Source organism: Hipposideros armiger, unplaced genomic scaffold (assembly GCF_001890085.2).
Source record: "Hipposideros armiger isolate ML-2016 unplaced genomic scaffold, ASM189008v1 scaffold_242, whole genome shotgun sequence".
NCBI classification, from domain to species: Eukaryota; Metazoa; Chordata; class Mammalia; order Chiroptera; family Hipposideridae; genus Hipposideros; species Hipposideros armiger.
The window spans coordinates 1,179,270-1,202,487 of NW_017731592.1; the positions used below are offsets into that span (position 1 = coordinate 1,179,270).

Here is a 23,218-nt window from a genome sequence, read left to right on the forward strand (position 1 = left end):
GCCAGCAGCCGCAGTGAGCGGCCGTCCAGAAGCCGGCGACTGATGTGCCTTGCCCGGGAAGAGCAATGATGGTGCCAACTTGGGCCAGTGAAGCAGCGTCCTCCACAACTAGGCTGAAGACCAAAAAATGACAGCAACTTGTCTGTTCCCCTTCCCCCAATTCCCCAATAAAAATCTTTAAAAAAAAAAAATATTCTTATACCTAACTTTTAGTGATTCATGGAGGAAATTCTATGCTATAAATAGAAAAAGCAAAGTACAAAATTTTACATACAGTCCAATCGCGACTATTTAAAAAATATATCTGCACATGGAAAGATCTAAATTTACTGCTAAATAAAAAAAGACAAGTTGCAAAATAATATATATACAGCATGGTCCCATTTATGTAAACAGTGTCTGACTTATTTAAGTATTCAATAAATGTAAGCTATTATTATTATTATTAACACATACTACTTTATAATCAGAAAAATCAAATGTATTTAAATTATAAGTTTTGGTACTTCCTTATTTAATAAATAACAAGTATATTGGGGTGGCCAGTTAGCTCAGCTGGTTAGAGCACAGGCTCATAACACCAAGGTTGCCTGTTCAATTCCCACATGGGCCAAGGAGCTGCGCCCTCCACAACTAGATTGAAGACAGCTACTTGACTTGGAGCTGATAGGTCCTGGAAAAACACACAGTTCCCCAATAAAATTTCTATTAAAAAAAAAGTGTACTACTTTAGAAAAATTAAATAGCATTTCTTTCCTGGAACCCTTAATTTATAAAATATCTCACAATTATACAATTTCGGATTAAATACCTCTAACTTATGGGAATTAAGTAGCGCTGAGAAAAAACGGTGCAACAATACCGATTATCTAAGGTATGGTTACCTTCAGCATGTTGGATCACAGAAAACTGTGCTGATTACTATTATACACATTTAGAGTTTAAAGTCATAGATAAAAAGGCAAGATCAAGGGTGGTATTTCAAGGGCTATAATGAACAAGCAGATGCTCTTGGCCAACATCTCACACTGCATCAAAACTAAGGCTTTGGTGCATGCACTCTTCAAGAGATAACCAATAGCTCCAGGCTGATGCAGCAGGCACATGTAGGACATAAATGGAAATCAGAAATATTTTTCAGCTGCTGTCTTTAGGTAGACTTTACACACCCACACCCACACACACAACCCCACAAAGGACTTATTTTGAATAAAAAATGGTCAACTCTAGAACTTAGTTCCTCAAGTTCCATAGGAGTCTCAATATTGGAGTATGTAAGTTGAAATGCAAGGTCTGGGGTACTGCACTGATTTTTCGCCCACCTATGGCAAGGAACAAGTTCAAACATTAAAAGATGAAAGATTGTTTCCTTCCCCTTCTCCTCAGATATGTGCAAGAAAATAAAATACCTGTCAAAGTAATAAAGAACATGAAAAGTGCTAGAGAATTAACTAGGTAGAAAACAAAACAAAAAACCAACAACTATAACTTTGAGGAAGAGTTGTCTGTTTTTCCTGCACTGTATTGTACAGGATTACAAAACCATCATGCAGACAAAGGAGAGTCCGGCTGTCCTGTCTTTACCTCTATCTTGCTCCATCAGCCCATTGCAGTACATGGCATGGCGCTCGATCTTTGTGGGTGGGAAGCCTTGGTCACACAGTGGGCAGGATATGTTGGTATTGGCTGAGAAGGTAAAAGCAGGTATTTCCTTCTCAGCATCTTCCCTGTTACCAACCTGCAGAACATGATAAATGGCAATTGTAACAGCTTTACTTTATAAAATTTTCCCCAAAGAACCAACCGTAAGAGGCTCCATCCCATACTTCACCTACTTTCAAAGAGACAATACCAGTTTGCCAAATTCAGGACTGAGAATTAAGAGATATTCAGTGCCTACCTACTATGTGCTTAGCACTCTGCATGTAATCCTCATATAATCCTCATAGTAATCTACAAAGGTATTAACATACATGCCCAAAGTTACAGAACAAATTAAGTGGCACAGCTAAAATTCAAACCAAGGACTATTTGGCTCCAAAAACTGAGGGCGTGCCTCTCCATTCGCACTGCAAGGCACTGTACTCACTGGGTCAGTATACTATGTCTGCTGTTCCAACAGTCTGTATGTATCTACAGCATCTTAAAGACACTTTCTCAATCTCACAAGCAAACTGTGATATTATAAATGACTTCAGACGTAAGGAGTTAGAAAACAAAAGAGCTCTAAGCAAAAGCAGCACAATGAAAATTTAAGAACCTAGGCATCAGCTTAAACCAGTAAAACATACCACCTCTTGTGTTTTATTTGTGACTTTAGGATTGAAAAGGGAAACACATCTAAGATCCAAATATTTAAGAAAGCCAAAGAAAAGTCATTAAGAGAATTCTGCCGAAGTCGCTCTTACACCTGATCTCTTTTGCCCCTCTCAGTATTCTACAGTCACCATTTTTCCCATAGTCGCCAGTGTCTCAGAGGCAGTTATATTTTACCTTTACAGGTCAGAACTGAGAACTCTGCAGTGATTAATTCAACAGTATGCATGAGCACTGCAGCACTATTGCCTAACGCTTGCTTCAAAGGACAGCATGTCCTATCCAATCAATGTGAAACCATCCTGCATAGCCATGGCTTCCATTTAAGAGCAAGGAGCATTGGGGCTGTCATTATGCCTTACTACAGGGAAAAAATAAACCATTATCTGGTACAAGAACAAAACAGGACAAAACAGCATGAGCAGATAATCTGAGCTCTAAGCCAAGTGGGTTTTGAGGGGTTTTTTTGGTCTCTATAAGTTTAGGCCACCCCTAAAATCTACTGCTTGTGAATGTGATCCAGCAGAGAGGGAAACAGGCCATCTAAATACCAAGTCACACAGTTTCTAGAATTGCCTTTTACTTAAAACATATTCTGAAAGGGAAAAAAAGAAAGATGAGAAAGGAACTAGCAGTGGTTGAGTTCCCATACTATGCCAGGCTTGGCCCAGCATTTTCCATCTCCATTACTCATAACCACCCTACCGGCAAAGGTACCACTAGCTGCAGTATTAGAGGAAATTGAAGCTTGGAAAGGCCAAGTAACCTACTGTTCACAAAATTAGTAAGTAGGACATCTAGACTCAAACCTAGGTCTGTGTGGCATCAAAACCTTCAGTATTTCATTCCACCATGGAGCGGCAAAAGCAAAAAGCACCCCCTCCCACTTTGTTTCTGGAAGCTGACTCTGCCAGGTATTAGGAGACTATATGTTCTATTATTCTTCTCTAGGATTTGGGGGAAGTCCAGTGGGTCTAGAAGTTCTAGGTATTACTTATTCCAAGCTTAGTCACTGAGCTTCTCACAAACCCCAGTTCCTCCGTTCATAAGTTTTACAATGAAAAGTTTCTTGTGCATGCAAAGCCATTTGAGCAAAGGGGAGAAAATCAATATAGCCGAAAATTTGCAAGTAGTTCTGAGTTACTCAAAGTTAGTGGTGATCAGGCAGTTACTAGGCATTCTAAAGTTCACCAAGTGCAGAAATGTTATATGACAGGAATGTCACAGTGCTATATTCCTTTGTATTTATCACCAGCTCTATAAAATGTAGAGAATGTACCTTCAGCTATTAATGTATTCAAGAAGGAGTAGTCTGTCTACTGTCTTATTGTGAATACAAGACCACTTCCATTCACACTCACAGACAACTCAGAAGGTTTCTGAACATTTTTATATTAAAATAAGATTTTTCCAACACCATTAAAATGGTCTATTTAAATACTAGCTACAATGGAGGAACCACAAGAGAAAAAAATACAAGCACAGCAGCTTTTATTAGACTGAGTCAGGGACTCAGTCTCAGCAGAACGGCTTCTACTTCTTTTAAAACACTACATAGCCATTTCTCAAAAGAGGTAGCTGGACACCGAATCTTCATCTCTTAAAGGTTTCTTACTGTCTAACCTCAAAAGAAACTTCACCTCAAGAAATGGACCCAATGAAAATAAAAGCATGTCTTCCAAATCACCACCCCTGCCCTTCCCCCACCCATCACATGTGTAGCTTAGAAAGCTGTTTGTCTAGATCGATCTGTCTCCTCTTACCATAGGGCTCAACATAGTTTACTTAAAAACCAACTGACTAAACAGACTATTTGGTTCTGAATAACGTCCATTAACTTTTCTGAGAACAGATTATCTGAGACTCCAAGTATGGGAAACTCTGAGGCAAGAGATTCAGAAACATTATTTCCAAAGGAACCTGGCCACTGCAGGAAATCAAATCAAGAGGGATTACAGTTCTGCCACAGGTATTCTAAATACCGCAAATACTGTCCAGCAGTTCTCTGTCATTAGTAAGGTCATATCACTGAACAGCCACGATACATTACAAAGCAGTAAGATAATAACTGGTTCCACATGCACACTTCTACTTGTGCCAAATCTCTGTGTCTTATATTCTTTATCTAATCTAATCTTCAGAGAAACCCAGTGAATAGCTCCATTATAATATGAAGAACTGAAATTCAGAAAGGCATTCCTCTTCCATGCCCCTAGGCATCTCTCTCTCTATCATTATATTTGTCAGACCACATTATAATCATAATTTTCTATTTATGTGTCTGTCTCCTTCCTTAACAGGACCCTTTGAGGACAGGGACTGTTTTTGTTTTATTTATCTTCATATCTCAAGAATCTAAAACAATGACTGGATCCCAGTACACTAACTATAATATCTGTTCAATAAATGAATAAAATGATTAATTAAATAATTTGCCCAAGGTCACAAAGTTAAGTGGTGGGATTGGGATTCAAAGTTATGTCTTCTAATTCCAATAGTCAAGCTCCTTGCACTACCAAACCACCTTCCAATAAATAAAAAAATCTTAGGACAAATGACTCTATACACAGCTTCCAAGGGTAAAGTCCACACCCAATATACTATCTTTGTATATATAAAATGTGCAGATTCCATCTTTCAATTAAGTGACTTGTAACTAGTAAGTGATTACTTAAAAACTACAGCATCTCTAACTTCTTTAAGGGAAATTTTAAGACAATTTAGAGACATACACAGATATCAGCAAAGAGCAATACGAAAGGACATTCAATGCGAGAAAGGCCATACGATTCTATTTGATGTGTAGTGGTGCAGACATATACGCTTTAAATTCTAAATAGGGTTCATGCTTTTTGCCCCAAAGAACAGTCTCCTTCAGAATCATGGATGGGTAAGAAATCAGCCTTAACTAAAAGTTTGCAGAGCTTCTTCCATATGTTGGGATGACTGTGTTGATAACACTCTGTTCAAGGTTCTGGTCCCTCCCTAGGAAAAGGACCTGAGGCCATTTTGACATGATCTAGCAGGATCTGTCCTTAGTCACTCTGCTGCAGGGAGTGTCATCACCTTTCCTACCACCACTGGCATCAGGGAATCTTGGTGTCAGTTATGACAGATCAGGTTCCAGGAAACCAAGCAGTGTGCATGATTCATGAAAGCAGAATTTCTACCCAGTTACCTGCAGTGCAGAAACTAGGGAGAGGATCTAACTTCTACTGTAAAAACTGTTTCCAAACAACCCAGAGTATAAAAAGGAGTAAGAATGTAGCCTTTTTAAATAAGGTACTGAGGATAAGATAGTATATACAAATGTAACCAAACTATTTATTTCCAAAGAAAAATTAGTTTAATTCTCAGGCTGCTTTTCACAACAACAGATTTTAAAGACTTGAAATTCTTTAAAAGAACTCTTCGTAATTAAATGTTTTATCAGTCTCAATATGAATATACACTGAGAACCTTAATCAGAAGTGTGAACGTATATCAATCAGCTTTATGGTTAATGTGAAATTAGGAAAGGTAATATTGCAAACAGAGGTTTGCTTATTTTATTATGCTGATATTCTGACTTTGAATTTCTGATAACTTCTACAAATTAGGGCTGAAACTTATATAGTGACAATTGCCAAGACTGTTCATCTGTTATTTATCAGTATATAATGGAAAATACCTCAGACTTTAGAGAGAAATCTGTGTGCAAATTCTAGTTCTACATTAGCAGTTTGAATTTGAACAATTTACTTAAACATCCTAAGCTTCCATTTCCCCATCTGTAATAGAAATAATAAAGCATATTAAACTACTCAAGAAATGGTAACTATTGTTATTTTTAGAAACAATGCTGAATTGATCTTAACTATAAGAATCTCTCTGAGATAAGCGTCCCAAAAGCTACAACCCTCTAAATCTTTTCAGCCACGTCACCTAAATCTTTTCAGCCACATCAATGTAGCATCAGAGAGAGGGCTACCAATAGAAAGAAACACTGAGAAAAATTAGACAGAATATTCACCTCCTTATCTGCCATTATTATTCTTACTTCATCCAGGTTCTCTCTGCTACCTGGAGAGACTTCTTTTTCAAGGTCAAAAGTTTCAGGGGAACTTAGCTGTGTCTCTGTAATTAAAAAATTTAAATCTCATTAATTTTCATTTTGTATTTTCATAGTTAAAAAAACAAACATCTATTTCCCCTAAAGCTTAAGGTATGATAATATTGTTGTGGCAACATAGATCTAGTTTGTTTCTTCTTAAAACTTTACTTCAAAGCATAATTTACATACAACAGAATTCACAATTTTCAGTATATAATTTGACACGTTTTGACAAATATACATAATTTATACATGCTATCATTTATACCATGTAAACTACCACCACAATCAAGATACAAAACATTTCTAGCACCCCAGAAAGTTCTCCCTTTCTAGCACCCCTAAAGTGCACCCTTTTGCAGTCAATCCTGTTCCATTTGGCTCCTTGCAATGACCAATCTACTTTATGTTCCTACAAGTTTTGCCTTTTCTAGACTGTCATATAGTGTCATCTTTTGTGTCTTACTTCTTTCATTTAGTATAATGTGTTTGAGAAGCATCTGTGTTGTTACATGTATCAGTAGTAGTGCATCCCTCTTTACGGCTTAGTTGTATTCCACTGTATGGATATATCAGTTTGTTTATCCATTCATTAGTTTGGCTTCTTTCCAGCATAGCTGCGGTTTTAAAATATATTTACTCTGACAAAAAATAAAAACCTGCCAATGTTAGTTCTGAGATTAAAGAGATGATTAGAGACAACAAAAATTGGAAGCAGAAATAGAAAATACATTCTCAAGATGTGCCTTTCTTTAATATATTCTTTAAGCAGCATCTATTCATTCAACATTAATTAAACAAATATTTATTCTCCAAGTTCCAGGCATTGCATAGGCTCCTAGCATATGAAGGTGTAAGATGGGATCCCTCATAGTCTCACAGTTCAGGGGTCAGCATACTATAGCCGATGAGGCAAATCTAGCCAGATGCCTATTTTTGTTAATAAATTTTTATTGGAACACAGCCATACTCATTCTTCTTTGTATTGTCTATGGTTGCTTTTGTGCTAAAATGATGAATTGAGTAGTTTCAACAGAGACTGTATGGCCCACAAAGCCTAAATATTTACTATCTAGTCTTTTATAGAAAAACTTTTCCAACATCTGGTCTAGACCCTTATCTCTTAATATAACAAAAGAACAGTAACTATATTTCAAAGGACAATAAATTTGGAAAAGAAATGTGCCTCAGAACATAAATCCAGTAAGTTCTCTGTTATCTACACTGTACATCTAACTGGTACTTCTGTGCTTCACAAATGCAATGAATGGACAATGTTGAGCAAATAAAGTACCTGCAAGACACTGAGGTATCTACTCAATCAAAAAGAAGGATTAAATACATTTCTAGTGTTAACCACAGTTTAATACATCATAATTTTTTAAAAACTGGATACACACACATACAAATTTTACCACTTTGTTGGAAAAAGGATTATAGTGCATAAACTTCAAAATCTTCTTTGTCAAGTTTCCCTGAGAGATATTACCAAAAAATACAGTCTGTTAAAAAATAATAGCTCACTGCTTTACTACTGTAACAATAAAAGGTCTTTAATCAAGCTTTTCTGTGAATGGCTGAAATGTTTAACTATAAAGACAATTTAAGAGGGCATGAGTTCCTTAGAAAGAAACAATGCTATTATCATGCACAATGGGGGCATAAGGCTATAATCCTGCTTCTTCGACAAAGTGAATAACTCTAAAAAGATGTTATAATTTTGAGTATCAGACCCCTGGAACTGTCAGAAATATGTGAAACAAAATAAGTAAGATGGACTACTACACTCAATCTGTGTTTCACCCATTTAGAACAGAATTTTTGGACAATTTAGATGCATAGCTTATAAATTTTATTTTTAGAAGAATTACAATGGACTAAGGAGTCTGGCTCCATGGAGAAGTTACACTTCCTTAGCAAAACAGTACTTTGTAATCTCATTTAGAAGTGGCTTATGTCAGCAAACAGTTGGACTTAATTAGCAGGCTAATGACAGCAAGTCATGATCGTAAAAGTTACCTAACCTCAGTAATAAAGGGCTTGCTTTTTCCTCTCTCGTTAACTAGGACTTTCAAGATTATTATATTTGCAGGTCCCCCCTGCGAGATCCCAGGGTGATGTCACATGCCATCATCCTAAACGAACAGAGTGACTTCCAAGCAGGATGGCATAAGCCAGTAGACCCAGACAGAGAGGGGGTAAACTGTTCTTTTCACAAAGATAGCACAGCATTCCTGAGTGCTCCTACCAAAACTGGAGCACTTGATAGTGGGTCCCTTAATAAGTATCATTAGGCACTACTCCAAATACATTTCAGATGAATTAAGAAACCACTTTCGATAAAAACCAACAAGTTAAACTTTAAAAACAAGTAAAGAAAAAACTTTATGACATGCTGCCAAATGTTTAAAGTGTTTACAGGACATATTTTTCTTCTTTTTAAAGATTTTTTAAAAAATATAGCTAACGTACAATATTATATTAATTTCAGGTGTACATCATAGTTATTCGACATTTATATACCTAAAGAAGTCCAGCAACCATCTGAAACAGTACCATGCTATCACTATATTATTGACTATATTCCCTATGCTTCACATTATATCCCCATGACTTGTTTTATACCTAGAAATTTGAACCTCTTATTCCCTTTCCCCTTTTCCCCCTCCCCCTTTTTAATTTTTCAATTACATTTGACACTCAATATTATATTAATTTCAGGTATACAGCATAGTGGTTAGATATTTATATAATTTAAGAAGTGATCCACCTGACTAGTCTAGTACCCACCTGACACTATACATGATTATTACCATATTATTGATTATATTCCCTGTGCTTTACTTTACATCCCCAGGACTATTTTGTAACTACCAATTTGTACTTCTTAATCCCTTCCCCTTTTTCACCCACCCCAAAACCTGACTATCTGGCAACCATCAAAATGTTCTCTGTATCTATGAATTTGTTTTGTTTATTTTGTTCTTTGGATTCCACATATAAGCGAAATCACATTGCATCTGTCTTTCTCTATCTGACATACTCCACTCAGCACAATACCCTCCAGGTCCATCCATGTCGCCAGAGATGGCAAAAACCCATTCCCTTCCCTGACCAAGCAATATTCCATTGCATATATGTACCACCTCCTCTTTATTCATTCATCCATTGATGGACACCCAGACTGCCTCCACATCTTAGCCATTGTAAGCAATGCTGCAATGAACATATGGATACACTCATCCCCTTGATATACAGTAGCATTTTGGGTTTCTTCAGATAATTACCCAGAAGTGGGATTACTGGGTCCTTCTTTGTCTCTTGTTATAGCCTCTGTTTTAAAGACTATTTTGTCTGCTACCCCAGCTTTTTTTTTTTTTTCATTTCCACTTTCATGAAATATCTTTTTCCCACCCCTTTACTTTCAGTCTGTATGTGTCTTTCAATCTGAAGTGAGTCCTTTGTAGGCAGCATATGTTAAAGGTCTTGTTTTCTTATCCATTCAGCCAGCCTATCATTTGATTGGAGCATTTAATCTATTTGCATTTAAAGTAATTATTGATAGATATGTAGTTATTGCCAGTTTATTATTCACTTTTTTTTCCATCTTAAAAAAGTCCCTCTAAAATTCCATGTAATTCTGGTTTGATGTTGATGAACTCCTTTAGCTTTTTCTTGTCTGGGAAGCTCTTTATCTGTCCTTCAATTCTAAGTGATAGCTTTGCTGGGTAATCTTGGTTGTAAGTCCTTGCTTTTCATCACTTTGAATACTTCCTACCAATCCCTTCTGGCCTGCAAAGTTTCTGTTGAGAAATCAGCTGACAGTCTTATGGGAGCTCCCTTGTAAGTAACTGCTTTTCTCTTGCTGCTTTTTAAAATTCTTCCTTTGTATTTAACCTTTGGCATTTTAACTATGATGTTTCTTGGTGTTGGCCTCTTTGGGTTCATCCTGTTTGGGACTCTAAGCACTTCCTGGGCTTGTATATTTATTTCTTCTACCAGGTTAAAGAAGTTTTCAGTCATTATTTCTTCAAATAGGTTCTCAATTCCTTGCTCTCTCTCTTCTCCTTCTGGTACACTTTTGATGCAAATGTTAGTATGCTTGATGTTATCCCAGAGGCACCTTAAACTGTCCTCATTTTTTGAGATTCTTTTTGCTGTTTTGATTGGGTGTTTTCTGCTACCTTATCTTCTAAATCGCTGATTTGATCCACTGCTTCACGTAATCTACTGCTGATACCCTCTAATATAGTCTTTATTTCAGCTATTGTATTCTTTATTTCTGACGGGTTCTTTTTTATGTTTTTTTTAAATCTCCATTTTTAGGGCCGGCCGAGTGGCGCGATGGTTGGGAACTGGCTTGGGACACCAGAGGGCCCCGGTTTGGATCCCACATATGAAGGCCAGTGACACTGCCCTCCACAGCTAAGATGCTGAACAACAGCTCAACCTGGAGCTGGGCTGCCGTGAGTCGCCGGCGACGGTGTAGGCTGCAGCCCCTGTGGCAGTGGGTTGCCATGGGCTACCATATGTAGCCAGCAGCCAGCGTGAGCGGCCAGCAGCCGCCGTGAGCAGCCGTCCAGAAGCCGGTGACTGATCTGCCTTGCCCAGGAAGAGCGCAATGATGATGCCAACTTGGGCCAGTGAAGCAACGTCCCCCACAACTAGACTGAAGAACAAAATGACAGCAACTTGTCTGTTCCCCTTCCCTCAATTCCCCAGCACTGTTCCCATCCCCCCAATTCCCCAATAAAAATCTTAAAAAAAAAAAATCTCCATTTTTATGTTTCCTATCTCTTCGTTGAAGTTTTCCCTGAGATCACTGAGCATCCTTATAACCAATGTTTTCAACAACGCATCTGATAGATTGCTTGACTCCATTTTGTTTAATTCTTTTTCTGGAGCTTTGTTATGTTCTTTAATTCAGGACATGTTTGTCTCCCCATTCTGGCTGCCTCCCTGTGTTTGTTTCTATGTATTAGGTAAGGCTGTTATGTCTCCCAGTCTTAGCAGGGTGGCCTTATGTAGTAGGTGTGCTGTGGGGCTCAGTGGCACAGTCCTCCTGGTCACCTGAGCTGGATGCTCCAGGTGTGTCCCTTGTATGGGTTGTGTGTACCCTCCTGTTGTAGTTGAGCCTTAATCGTTGTTTGCACATTAATGAGAGGGATTGACTTTCGGGCTGATTGGCTGTGGGTACAATAGAGGAGCTGCTGTGCAGGGGCTGACCCTACAGAGCAGGATTTACTGTTAGAAGGGCTCTGGTGCCTGCCCAGTGTGCTCTTTGGATGTGACATCCCCAGAGGTGGCTAGTGATGCTCCACCTAGGTCTGAAGCTGGCCACCGGGCCTGCCAGCCCTGGGACCTACTGGGAGGGACCCCACCTCAGGCCAAATTCAGCCACAGCCTGTGCCCTGCCCAGTGCCATCTGGCATGAGCCACAAAGCGATCCGCAGATGACTGCCACTGGGCTTGGAGGTTCCTCAAGAGGCCAAGCTGCAAATCAAGGCTGGCTGTCGCTAGCATCGGGTTTAGGGATGCTGAGCCAGAGGTACGGGACACGCTAAAGCCAGATGCTACATGTTTGGGTTTTGTGAACCTTTGAGAGATTTTAGGAAAGTCCGCTGCATGAGCCAAGACAAGCTGTTCATATGGAAAAGCCACTGGAAACGGCTTTGGTATGCCCAAAAGTTGGGTGGGGCAGGGTCTCAGGGAATCAGGGAGAAGGAATGGTGTTAGCCACGTTGATGGGAGACTGAGATATGGCGGAGGCCTGCGTCTGCACACCAGGATGAGGACAGGCTCAACAAAGAAACAATGGCCTCCACCAGCTCCTCCACCAGAAGAAAGCTTCCCCTCCAGCTCTGGCTCTGAAGCCAGACAGTTCCTCAGAGACAGTGAGTCTGTTAGCGAGTAAGTTTGTGCACACGCCCTTTAAGAGGAGCTCTTGGGACTGCAACCGCCCTAGTCTCACTCAGCCACAATCTCCGCTAGTTTTCACAGCCAGAAGTTATAGGGCATTCACTCCCCAGCAATGAAATCCTGGGCTGGGGAGCCTGGTGTGAGGCTGGGACCCCTTGCTCCTCCAGGGGGAGCCTCTGCAGCTGAGATATCCCTTCTGATTTGTAATGGTCACACACAAGTGTGGGACCAGCCCGTTCCACAGCCCCTCCTACTAGTCTCAAGGTGGCCTCTTGTGTATCCATAGTTTTCTTATTTTGGTTTCTTTCAAGTTTTTTTCCATAGAAACTCAAACTTAGTTTGTACTAGTCTCTCTGACCCCTGACAGGTCATATGAGACCTAAGGGAAAAGTAGGTATGACTTATAATAACATTTGTACAACACTTGCTGCGCCAAGAGTTTAAACATTAATGGAAATCCACTCAATCTCACATGAACAAGGTTACTGATAAATGTAATAGGCCCACTTTTAAGAAAAGCCAAAAAGAAAACACAGGCTAAAACAAATTCCTTAGGAAGTAGTGTTTCATATCACAAAATAATTCTTCATAATATACAATGATTCAACTCAAGAGTTCTCTTAATGAGTATCTTTGTTCATTTAAAATTATTTGTTTATCAAAATCTATTCATGTGCATCTTTGAATGAACAGCTCTTGTACCTAAAGCAAGGTACACATGTCTTTTCATTTCTATAATTAACAAAAAGCAAAGTACAGTACTTAATCAGGTTAAATGTGTCTGAGATTAAAATATAAGTCAATGAACAGATCTGTGCACAAAATTTGATTTCTTGACTCCCTAGATAATAATGCCTTGTGAATGGCAATGTAAAACTAATAAAAAGCTCTGAGAAAAATCTGCTAAACTGACAGGCTGCTTTGAGGACAGCCCAACTTTGAGAACCCATAAACCAAAACAGAAAGTCCTCTTGGCTCTGAATGTACAATTAAGTGCTATTCCTGATGGTTTGCTGCCATCTCTGATGAGACTGGTAAGCAAACATGCGGACAAGAGTCATGTTAATTTCAAACCTCAAATATCTCTAAGAGAAAAAAATTGAGACGCAGAGCCAATGTCCATTAAAAAAAAGGTGTGTGTACGATGTATGTGTGGAGATACACACAATCAATCACACACAAATCTCCTGGTAGTGGGTTGGAAAAGTCAGGAAAATTAATAGGCACAAAAAGGTAGATAGCAAGGGATCAGAAATGCAATAAAATCACAGTGGGTTGCTTACCAGGACACACAGTGACTTCCTCTGCAGAATTCTCTGGCATAAAGACTGAGTCTCTCTTACTGGTCAAAGCAGCAATGCTGAAAAAGAACCAAACTCCAAGTGAATTTCCAGTAAAATAAATCAGACCACCGGACCAAAAGCAATGGTGAGTCATTAACAAAGCCACAGGTAATCTGATACCTGCTGTCCAATACCACAAAAGCACAACAGGGAAGCAAGGAATCAGTAGTGACAATTCCAAGCCAGAAATAGGAAAAATAAACATACTTACAACTTTGGTTCCAGAAATCACTGAATGAAAAGAACCCCCTTTTGGAGTCTTCCCAAAGGAAGGCTGAAGGGTAAGGGCTATCTATGAATACCACAGAAGACAAAAATTCCACTCCAATGTAAGGATGTCAAAGGTGTTTTATAGCCTCCAGCTCAGCCTTTTGAAGGCTAGAGATTTATAAACTCCTAAGCGAAGACATGGAGATTCCCCTGACAACACATGAGCTTTTCCTGCACCTTGCAGTTAAACTTCTTCTTTATCTCAAGATATGGCTTTCCAAGCAACAAAAGTTAAGATACAGTCCCAAAATGCCCTATAGCAACAATGTGCCCACACAAGTGGACTATCTCTTCTGAGAAAAACATAATTATCAATGGTTCCCCTCATCCAACCTTCTGGTTTACCTTGCATGTTCATGGAGTGCAATCTCTTCCTGACAAAGAAACACAGGGCTGAGAGATCTGAGCATCTGAGCTAGCTAGCTCCCTCATGCTTCATAGAGCTTTACGATTAGTTTGATCAAGTATGCATGAGGATGCAAATCCTCACATCAACCAAGAACCACAGAGAAGAGAAAATAACCACCACTGATTCATGATAAATAACTAAAACCTGATAGGAAACCACAAGTGATTTCTCTCTCTAAATAAAACATCTCATAGCATTTGTTATAAACCCCAGCCAGGCAGAGTTTACTCTGCATGTAACATTAGGGCTCTATTCAAAGGGTCCATCACAAAACAATTTGCTGACATTTATAAAATGGGCTAATCAATTTGAAGACAAACCGCATTGCCTGCAATTCCAACTCTCTCCTGGTGACAAAGCATATAATCATTTATTAAAACCTACATCTGCTCTGCACAAGCCTCACCACAACAAAGCAGAGAGGCCTGCGGGAAGCAGAATGCCTACTCCAGTTAAAACCACTTCCAAAACTGTCTTAACAGCAGGAGAATCAAACCAAAACCATATTCTTCAGCTCAGGAAGAAATACCTACTACTATTAATTTAACCAAAAGCCTAGGAACACCAACTAAATTACAGCAAATGGCAACTGGGCCTCAACTTCTATATGGGAGATGAAGGTCACTCAACACAAGATTAAGCTCTTGAATAATCCCCAAAGGTCAACTACTGGATAAAGGGAAAAGTAATTGGAAGCCTGATCCAGTTAACAGTGCAGTTTGTAACCCATCAACTACTATATATCATTAAAGAGAGAAGATGGATGAAGGAAACCCCCCATTAATCAATTAGCGAGATTAATTGAGGAGGTAATGCAAATACAACCATTTAAAGGGAAGATGAGATACAATCAGAATAAAAGTGGCATAGGACAAAGAGTGAGAGTAATGCAGGTTCTGTGTGGCCTGAATAATATGAAGGCTTCAAAGAACAGGTAAGTCTTAAGAGTAGACTTAAAAGATGTGTGTGTTTTGGATATACAGATAAAATAAGCAGGTAAGCAGGGAAACAAAAGGAATATGAGGACTAGAAAGAACATAAAGAAATCAGTTAAAAGCCTTCAAACTGGCATAGGAAGCTAGCATTGTTAGTTAAGAGACAAGCAGGATATAACCACTTTTCAGGGAATAATGTAAATGGGATTTGTGCCAAGATGGCTGGATTAAACAAGAAAACCAACAAGAAAAACCGAGATTTCTTCCACCCAAATATTCTAGGCTTCTATGAGATGCATATTTGAGAACTGAGACATAATGATTTCTCCCAGTCTGTGCTTATAAAGAGCTAAAAAAAATCCCTGGCAAGCTGTCCCTCTACAGTCTCACTCATGTGGTTACTCTCTCTTATTCTGGCACCATCAAAGAATTCAGAACCATAACGATATATAATCTTACCTTTGTGAGGCAGGTACAGAGTTTCCTTCTTCAGAAGTTTCTTCAACAAATAGCCCTTGGGAAGACTGCAAAGAAATGTGTAACATTATAAATATACAGGCACAGATAACTAGTTTCTCTCTTTTTTTAATTAATTGTTCAACTTAGCAATTAGCAATAAGAATAAAACATTTTATATTAAATCAGTAAGTTTCAGTAAAAGAGCATATCCTGTGGAGTCAGAAGACTGGGATTTAAATCACAGGTGAATCACCTACTAACTTTTTAATCTTGGGTAAGTCATATCTGAATTTGTGTCCTCATCTTAAAATGGGTATTAATAATTGCCTCACAGACTGTTATTGTGAGAATTAAACAAGATAAGATATGTGATGTACTTTGTAAAACGCAAAACATAAATATTAATTGGTGAGTCAAATGAATTATGATTTCAGAAAAGGAGTTATAAAGCTTCTGTTGTGGAAGGAGGAGATAGAGAAAAAAGTCCAGTTTTCAATGGAAATATTAAGTTGGGAAAAACAGTACAATCCACAAAAGACTCTCTGGGCACAACCAAGTCGTAACAGATTCCTTTGCTACAAATCTGCCACTATGGTTCTGGTATCTGGATACAGGGGTATCTTTTAAGAAACATAACAAATAGGGACTGGATAAGGAAAAGATTATTTTCTTTGATTAATGGTCGAGTTGGTACAAATGTCAACTCATTAAATGGAGGTACACAGAACAGCACAAAAAGGGCAGCTACTGCCTACTTAGCTGGACTTCTGAGGAAGTGCCTGGGCTGTGAGGCTTCTTCCAACAGATGTAAAGCTACTGGCTGAAGTTTACAGGGTCTCCTAATAGGATATAAATAATCTAAACAAGTTAGGCATCTCGCTACCACTCTGGTAAATGATGAAATATACTAAAAAACAGGAATCCCTTCAGTCAAAGGGAAGATAAAGCTATACAACGATCAGGAATATAGCCATTATGAAAAATAAGGGTTGAACAAAACTGTCAAAAGGACTAAAATACAACAGCAATAAATACTTCACCTATTTGTTTTAACTCAGTAGTGACAGTTTCATTCCTGAAATCTTAAAAAAAAAAAAAAAAGGTAAATACTGACACCTAGTGTCCATTTAATAGAACTTTACATTCTTAGAATGACCCTTCAGAAGCAATCAAGGCGTTAAGAAGTTATAAGATACCTTCACCTCCACCTTAGGCTAAAGCATATCTCTACCTTTCCCAAAGTAAATTAAAAAACATATATATTGTACATTTACTATAAGCCAGGACCACGCTAATCATTTACATTACATACATTATCTCCTTTAATCCTCACAAGAAACTTTTGAGGCAAAAACTATTAAATTATTTTAGAAATGAGGAAAGTGAAACTTAGGTTAAATAATTTGCCCCAAATCACGGAGTCGGTCAAAAGTAGAACTGGGACCTGTCTGACTCCAAAATCCATGCTCTAGCCACTAGTTATGTTGTTTACTCTTCTTCCCAACCATTTCAACATATCCCAAGAAAGTCTTCATTTCGTTAAATCATTTTTAATTTCTAAACTTAAACCTCGAGCATACTAGGCATGTAACTTTAAGGAAACTGTGGCCTAATCAAGACATAGCACTCTGCCTGAAGAAATAATGTTAATGGAAAAAGGACAATTTGCAAAAAAATCTAAACAAAATCCAAAGAGGGCCGGCCGAGTGGCGCGATGGTTGAGAACTGGCTTGGGACGCCAGAGGGCCCTGGTTTGGATCCCACATATGAGGGCCGGTGGCGCTGCCCTCCGCAGCTGAGATGCTGGACCCCGGCTGGACCTGGAGCTGGGCTGCCGTGGGTCGCCGGCGACGGCGTAGGCTGCAGCCACTGCGGCAGTGGGTTGCCATGGGCTACCGTGTGTAGCCAGCAGCCGCAGTGAGCGGCCGTCCAGAAGCCGGCGACTGATCTGCCTCACCAGGGAGGAGCGCAGTGGTGGTGCCAACTTGGGCCAGTGAGGCAGCGTCCTCCACAGCTAGACTGAAGAACAAAATGACATCAACTTGTCTGTTCCCCTCCTCCAATTCCTCACCGCTGTTCCCATCCCAATTCCCCAATTAAAAAAATAATAATAAAATAAAATAACAATCTTATAAAAAAAAAAAATCCAAAGATCCAGAATCAAGCAGAGTCTCCCAACACCATGGCCTGGGAAGTGAAAGTAAATAAGACACATTATCTGGTCACCATAGAAATGTCTTCTGTTGTCAAGCACTGGTGCAATCAAGTCTTTCCACAGGTTAGTTGAATCATCCCTTAAAATTTCTATTCTCTGATTATTATTTCAGCTTTCCATATACCTCATCCTAGAGGAGGTACAGTAGATGGTGGACCTCAGTGCTGTGGTCACTGAAAATGTCTCTCTTCCGTAATAAATTAACAAACTGTCATTTGGTGTACATGTCAACTTGAAGTTCGGTTAGTCAGTTCTCACAGCCCCACACAATTTGGTCATTTCTGGAAAACAAATTCCAGTACCAGAACTGAAAAATTAAGACACGAAAAAGTATTGACTGCATCAATATACTTACCCCTCCACCTCCCTGCTATACAGTCATCAAGATGGCCTCTGCATTAACAATTTCCCTTATTACCTCAGTGATGCCAGAAACCAGTTTCCATCTGATTCTAAAGATTTTACAACTTTCATATAGACTAAGCAATTTGCCCCAAGGTAAATGTTTTCTGAGTCCCTATTTCCGGGACTGTCTTGCTATCTCTATTAACCAAGTAATCTCAAATGTGGGCAGCTTCAACAAAGCCAAAATCAAGAGAAAATGTTTAATAAAAACAAATTCTTTCTACCCACAGTTCCTGAATACAAAAGACCAACACAAGAGGTGAATTGCAATCGTTAACACCTTCATTATTTGCCTATAAAATTAGAAAGTTTATTTCTGTTTGTTTTTTAAAGATACTATTCTATGTTGGCAAGGCTAAAGTGAAGTAGGCATTCTCATACACTGCTGGATGAAAGGAGTACAAATTTGAACAACCTTTCTGAAAAGCAATCTGGCAATAAATAGGTCTTTTTTTTATGTTTGTAACTCTTTTAACCCAGCATTTTTTTGGTTCCCTATTGTTAAGGACACTAACTTTAAATAAAGTTTTATTTAGAAAGATGTTTATCACAACAAAAAATCCAACAAAAGGAAAACGGTTAAAATATTATGGTAAATACATAGGCCAGAATACTAGGTAGTCATTAAAAATGAAATCTATAAATAATTTTAATATCACAAGAAAATGTTTAAATGTTTACTTTAAAATACAAAAATATAAAAATATAATCTAAACCATACAAAAAATAGGTATAGAAAGAAAGGTAATGGAATACATCACTGGATGGTAGGACTGTGGATGCTTTCAACTTCATTCTTCAAACTTTTCAGCATTTTTCAATAGTTCTAAGTGATATCTAAAATAAATTTTAATGATAACACTGGATACTTACTAGGTTGTCAGCCTGGTCTCCTTTCACTGAGAACTGCCCTTACCCCTTCCACTGCATTATAGCAGTGGGCTCATAGCCATTTGTACAATCTGACACATACCCCTTTCAGGCCACAGCCAACGGGGCTGGTGAGGGCTATTAACCCCAAATGGGCCATAAGTCCTTTCCTAGACATTTGAAATTGGAACTGGGAGAGAGTAAATCCCCTGTAACCTGTATTTATTTAAGTTTGGGAGCTGGAGGATCAGTGTTTTCCACCATGTGAAACAGAGAAGCAAAGGAAGACAGTCTGCAGGGAGAAAACTGAAGCAGACACAATATAGCATTGAGGTACAGAAAAATTACATATGATTTTCTAGACCCACTACCCTCTCCAGGCTTGGTTATCATCATGTTTCAGAATTTATGAGGCACCCTATTTCCTAATGATAAAGTCCTCTTTTTAATTAACCTAGCATGATTTGGTTTGTTGTAGTGAAACAGTAGCAGTTAATAGTATTTGTAGTATTTGGTGGCCTGTTCATGAAGCAAGAGAACTTCAATCTAATAAGGCCAGCCACTAGGTTGTGACCATGTCGAGGCTATTCTAAAGGCACTGCTTTCAAACCTTGGAACTCGACACAAGTCTATATGTTCTAGAACTCTGGCCCCTGGGATCTTTCAAGCTAACAACTTGAATTACAATAAATCATTGTGTTCACTTTGTGGAGTTAATTTATTCTTTTAAGGGAAAGCATCTCTAAATTGCAAAGAACTAAGAAACAAAATATGTTATAAGCATAATGTAACTTTCCTTTGGAAAAGAGGCAAGTCACGAGAAGAACTGTAAAGAAAAATGCTTTCTCTTCCCATATAGTAATCTTCCCATAATGTGGATGAAGAATGATTCTCATAGGGACTCTCAATAAGTGACCTTCTCGTCCCTTACAGTAAACTACCATTTACTGAGTGTCCTAAGCATTATGTTAGGTATTTTATATAATTCACTTTAATCACTAAAACTAATGAAAGATATGATTTTACACATGTAAAAACTGAGATTCAGAGGTTAAATGGCTTGCTAAAAGGTACCCAGTTACGAAAACAAAAAGGTCAAAATTTCAACTCCAAATCCATGCTCTCTACACTGTTATGAAATTTCTCATAGCTACCATTTCTTGAGCCCTTATCATAAAAGACAGAATAGGGTAACAGCAAAACAAAAACAAAACTCAAGAGTCCAATAACAGCAATAGCAACAAAAAAGTGAAGTCACAAAAGAGAGTAGTCTTTATATTTAAAGTTTATAAAGAGTTTGAACTTTAAAAAAAGAGTTTGCAATATGACTGCTTTTATAATATTCAGAGAAGAAAATGAACATAACCTTTCACATATAATATAACCTAGATCTCAGAAAATGACAAAAAAGGCAACCTAAATGTCCCCAAACAAGGGACTGTTTTCAGTAAATTATAGAAGATCACAAGCAAAATCAGAAATAAACTATTATGAGAAAAAAATAAACTGGAAAACTATCTGTACTTCCAATTACAAAGGACCACTTCCCCTAATACTCAAACAATCCCTACAAACCACTAGAAAAAGATTGTCAAAAAAGAAAAATACCCATAATATCTAAAACACAGAAAAGGAAATACAAATGAGTCTCAACTACACACATTAAGAAAAATGTAAGTTAAGTCTGCATTGAGGTACTTTTTGTCTCTCAGATTAACAAGATCAAGAGGTCCTGATAATACTGTATGAGTATGGGTATGGGGAAGCTCGTACTCATCATATATTGCAGTGAGTGTAAATTTATACAACCTCTATGGAAGGCAATTTGACAATAGATAACAAAACTATAAATGCATATATACTTTGATCCATCAATTACATCTACAAAAAATTATTCTACAAATATCTCCCATGTGAATGAAAAAAATCTTCTGAACAAGAGTAATCACTGCAGTAGTGTTTTTAATAGTAAAATATTGGAAACAATCTAAATATCCACCAATAGGAGCACTGGGTAAAATAAACTTATCCATACGTGGCATATTACACATCCAAAACAAGAGAGAAATTCTTTATGTAGTGTTATGGAATGACATCACAGATATTAAATGAAAAAAGCAAGGTGCGGATTAATGTGTAGAGTGTTCTATGCTCTGCGTAAAAGTTGCTTGTACTACATAAAATATCTTGGAAGGATATACTAGAAACTAGTAATAAAAGTTGACTCCAGGGAGGGGAACTGGTTGGCTGTGGATGGGGATAAGAGACAGACTTTTTATTTATATCTTTTTTTTAAACTTTAAGCCATGTGAACATTATTACCCATTCAAAACCTTAACTTTTTAGAAGTAATAAAAATTTTAAAACACAAAAAATAGATTATGCTGTATCCACATAATAGAATGTTTTTGAGCAGTTAAAAGGAAAAGATCTAAGATAAACTATTAAGTATTCATTTTGTTGAAAAATTAAAAAGAAAAAAATATTCTTCTATGCATTCAAATAATGACTGCCTCTTGGTGCTGAAATTATAGGTAATTTTTTCTTCTTTACACTCTTCTTTTGTGCTTTCCTAATTTTCCATAGTGAGCATGTGTTACGTTAAAAATACAGGGGGAAAGATCATAAAAAGAACAGATAGCTAAAATCCTGGTTTAATCTGTGAATAAATCATCCTTAATCACAGCATCACTGACCCTTACCTGACCATGACTGGTTGTTGGTTCTTCCTCCAACAAAAGTTTCTCTTTCAAGCTTTTAATTGGGCTTTCTTGGAAATCCTTGGTTTTTGAGTGCCAGACAGATGCCCTAGACTCCTGCCTTTCCTCCTCTTTGTCTTCATCTCCCATATCTTCTGAGATGCTTTCATTTTTTTCACTAGCTTGATCTCCTTGGCCACATTTATTCTGGGTCAGAGAAGGAGGTCTAGGTAACACTGGTTCCCCAAATCTTATTTTTTTAAAGAGTTGCCCCTGAGCCATTTTTAGGCTCTTTTGATAAACCTCCAACTGGCAGAGAATGACCTTGGTGTATTGGTTGGGATCTACTCCAGCAGGGCAGAATGGGATACCCCAGAAGTAGTGCACAGTGCCGCCAGTGTCCTGGAGACCTGTGGCACCCACTGAGGTAGGCAGACAGTGCCTAGATGTGTCCCCCCTATTCTGCGCAGTTTCGTGAAAAGCACAACCCCTCCCAGTCCTTTCCTGTGGCTTCCCACACTGTGTGTGCTCAGCCCAGTGGCCAGTACATCTGTCAAAACATTTAATGTTCTCATTCTCAAACACTGGCTGGCTTGACTGGTCCCGGCTTCCTGAGCTGCCAGAGACCGGCTCCTCTTCAGTGTTTTCAGTGTGGTCCCAAGGCTCCTCTCTTTCCTCAGCCTCGTTTCCCTGACTGACATGTGAGCCTTTAAACAGTGATGGAGGTACCAGCTGCCATATGCCTGTAGGTATTTGAGAAAAAGTAGGGCTAAGGACAAACTTGTTTTTTATTAATAGGGCTTGGTAAGCTCTCACTTACCAAGAATTACATAATATGGGTTTAAAAAAGGCTCTTCTTTGGGTTTAACCAAATGTTGGCTTTTCCTTGGAGATAAAAGTATGTTGGATATTAGTGAGATCTCAACTACTTTCTGATTTAACCTCTTTAATACCACCCAAGGGATTTTGGGAATTTCTGTATATCTACTCTCAGCATGAGATCCCTGTGATATGGTTCTACTTGATGAGTGCCAAGGAGTCAGATCAGGGAGACATGCCTTCAGTGGTCCCAGAGTCTGTGGTTTTCTCTTGGTGGGACTGTGAAGATGGTCCAGTGGCCAGAGGTCGAGATGTGGTAGCAGAAGCATCAGAAGGCCGGCAACTCTGAAACAAGTGATCCCACACCAGACCAGGTTTATTATTACAACAGCTACACATGAAGGGTCACAGGAGGGACAAAAAGGGGAGGCTGCTGTCCCTAAGAGAGCCTCCTCTTTAAAATGTA

The 23,218-nt window shown here is 38.4% G+C and overlaps 1 protein-coding gene across 2 annotated transcripts in view; it reads right to left on the reverse strand.

The window, feature by feature from the left end:
• Nucleotides 1–23,218, reverse strand: part of UIMC1 (ubiquitin interaction motif containing 1) — a 103,590-nt gene that overhangs the window by 40,833 nt on the left and 39,539 nt on the right. The window contains exons 5-10 of one of the 2 annotated variants that reach the window (XM_019655637.1): nt 22,992–23,097; nt 21,937–22,676; nt 15,745–15,809; nt 13,612–13,688; nt 6,329–6,432; nt 1,585–1,738 (exon numbers count right to left, since the gene is read on the reverse strand). In XM_019655637.1, coding sequence (XP_019511182.1) covers nt 1,585–1,738; nt 6,329–6,432; nt 13,612–13,688; nt 15,745–15,809; nt 21,937–22,676; nt 22,992–23,097 — 1,246 coding nt within the window. The remainder of the gene's footprint in view (nt 1–1,584; nt 1,739–6,328; nt 6,433–13,611; nt 13,689–15,744; nt 15,810–21,936; nt 22,677–22,991; nt 23,098–23,218) is intronic. The other variant, XM_019655638.1, reaches the window with a different exon arrangement.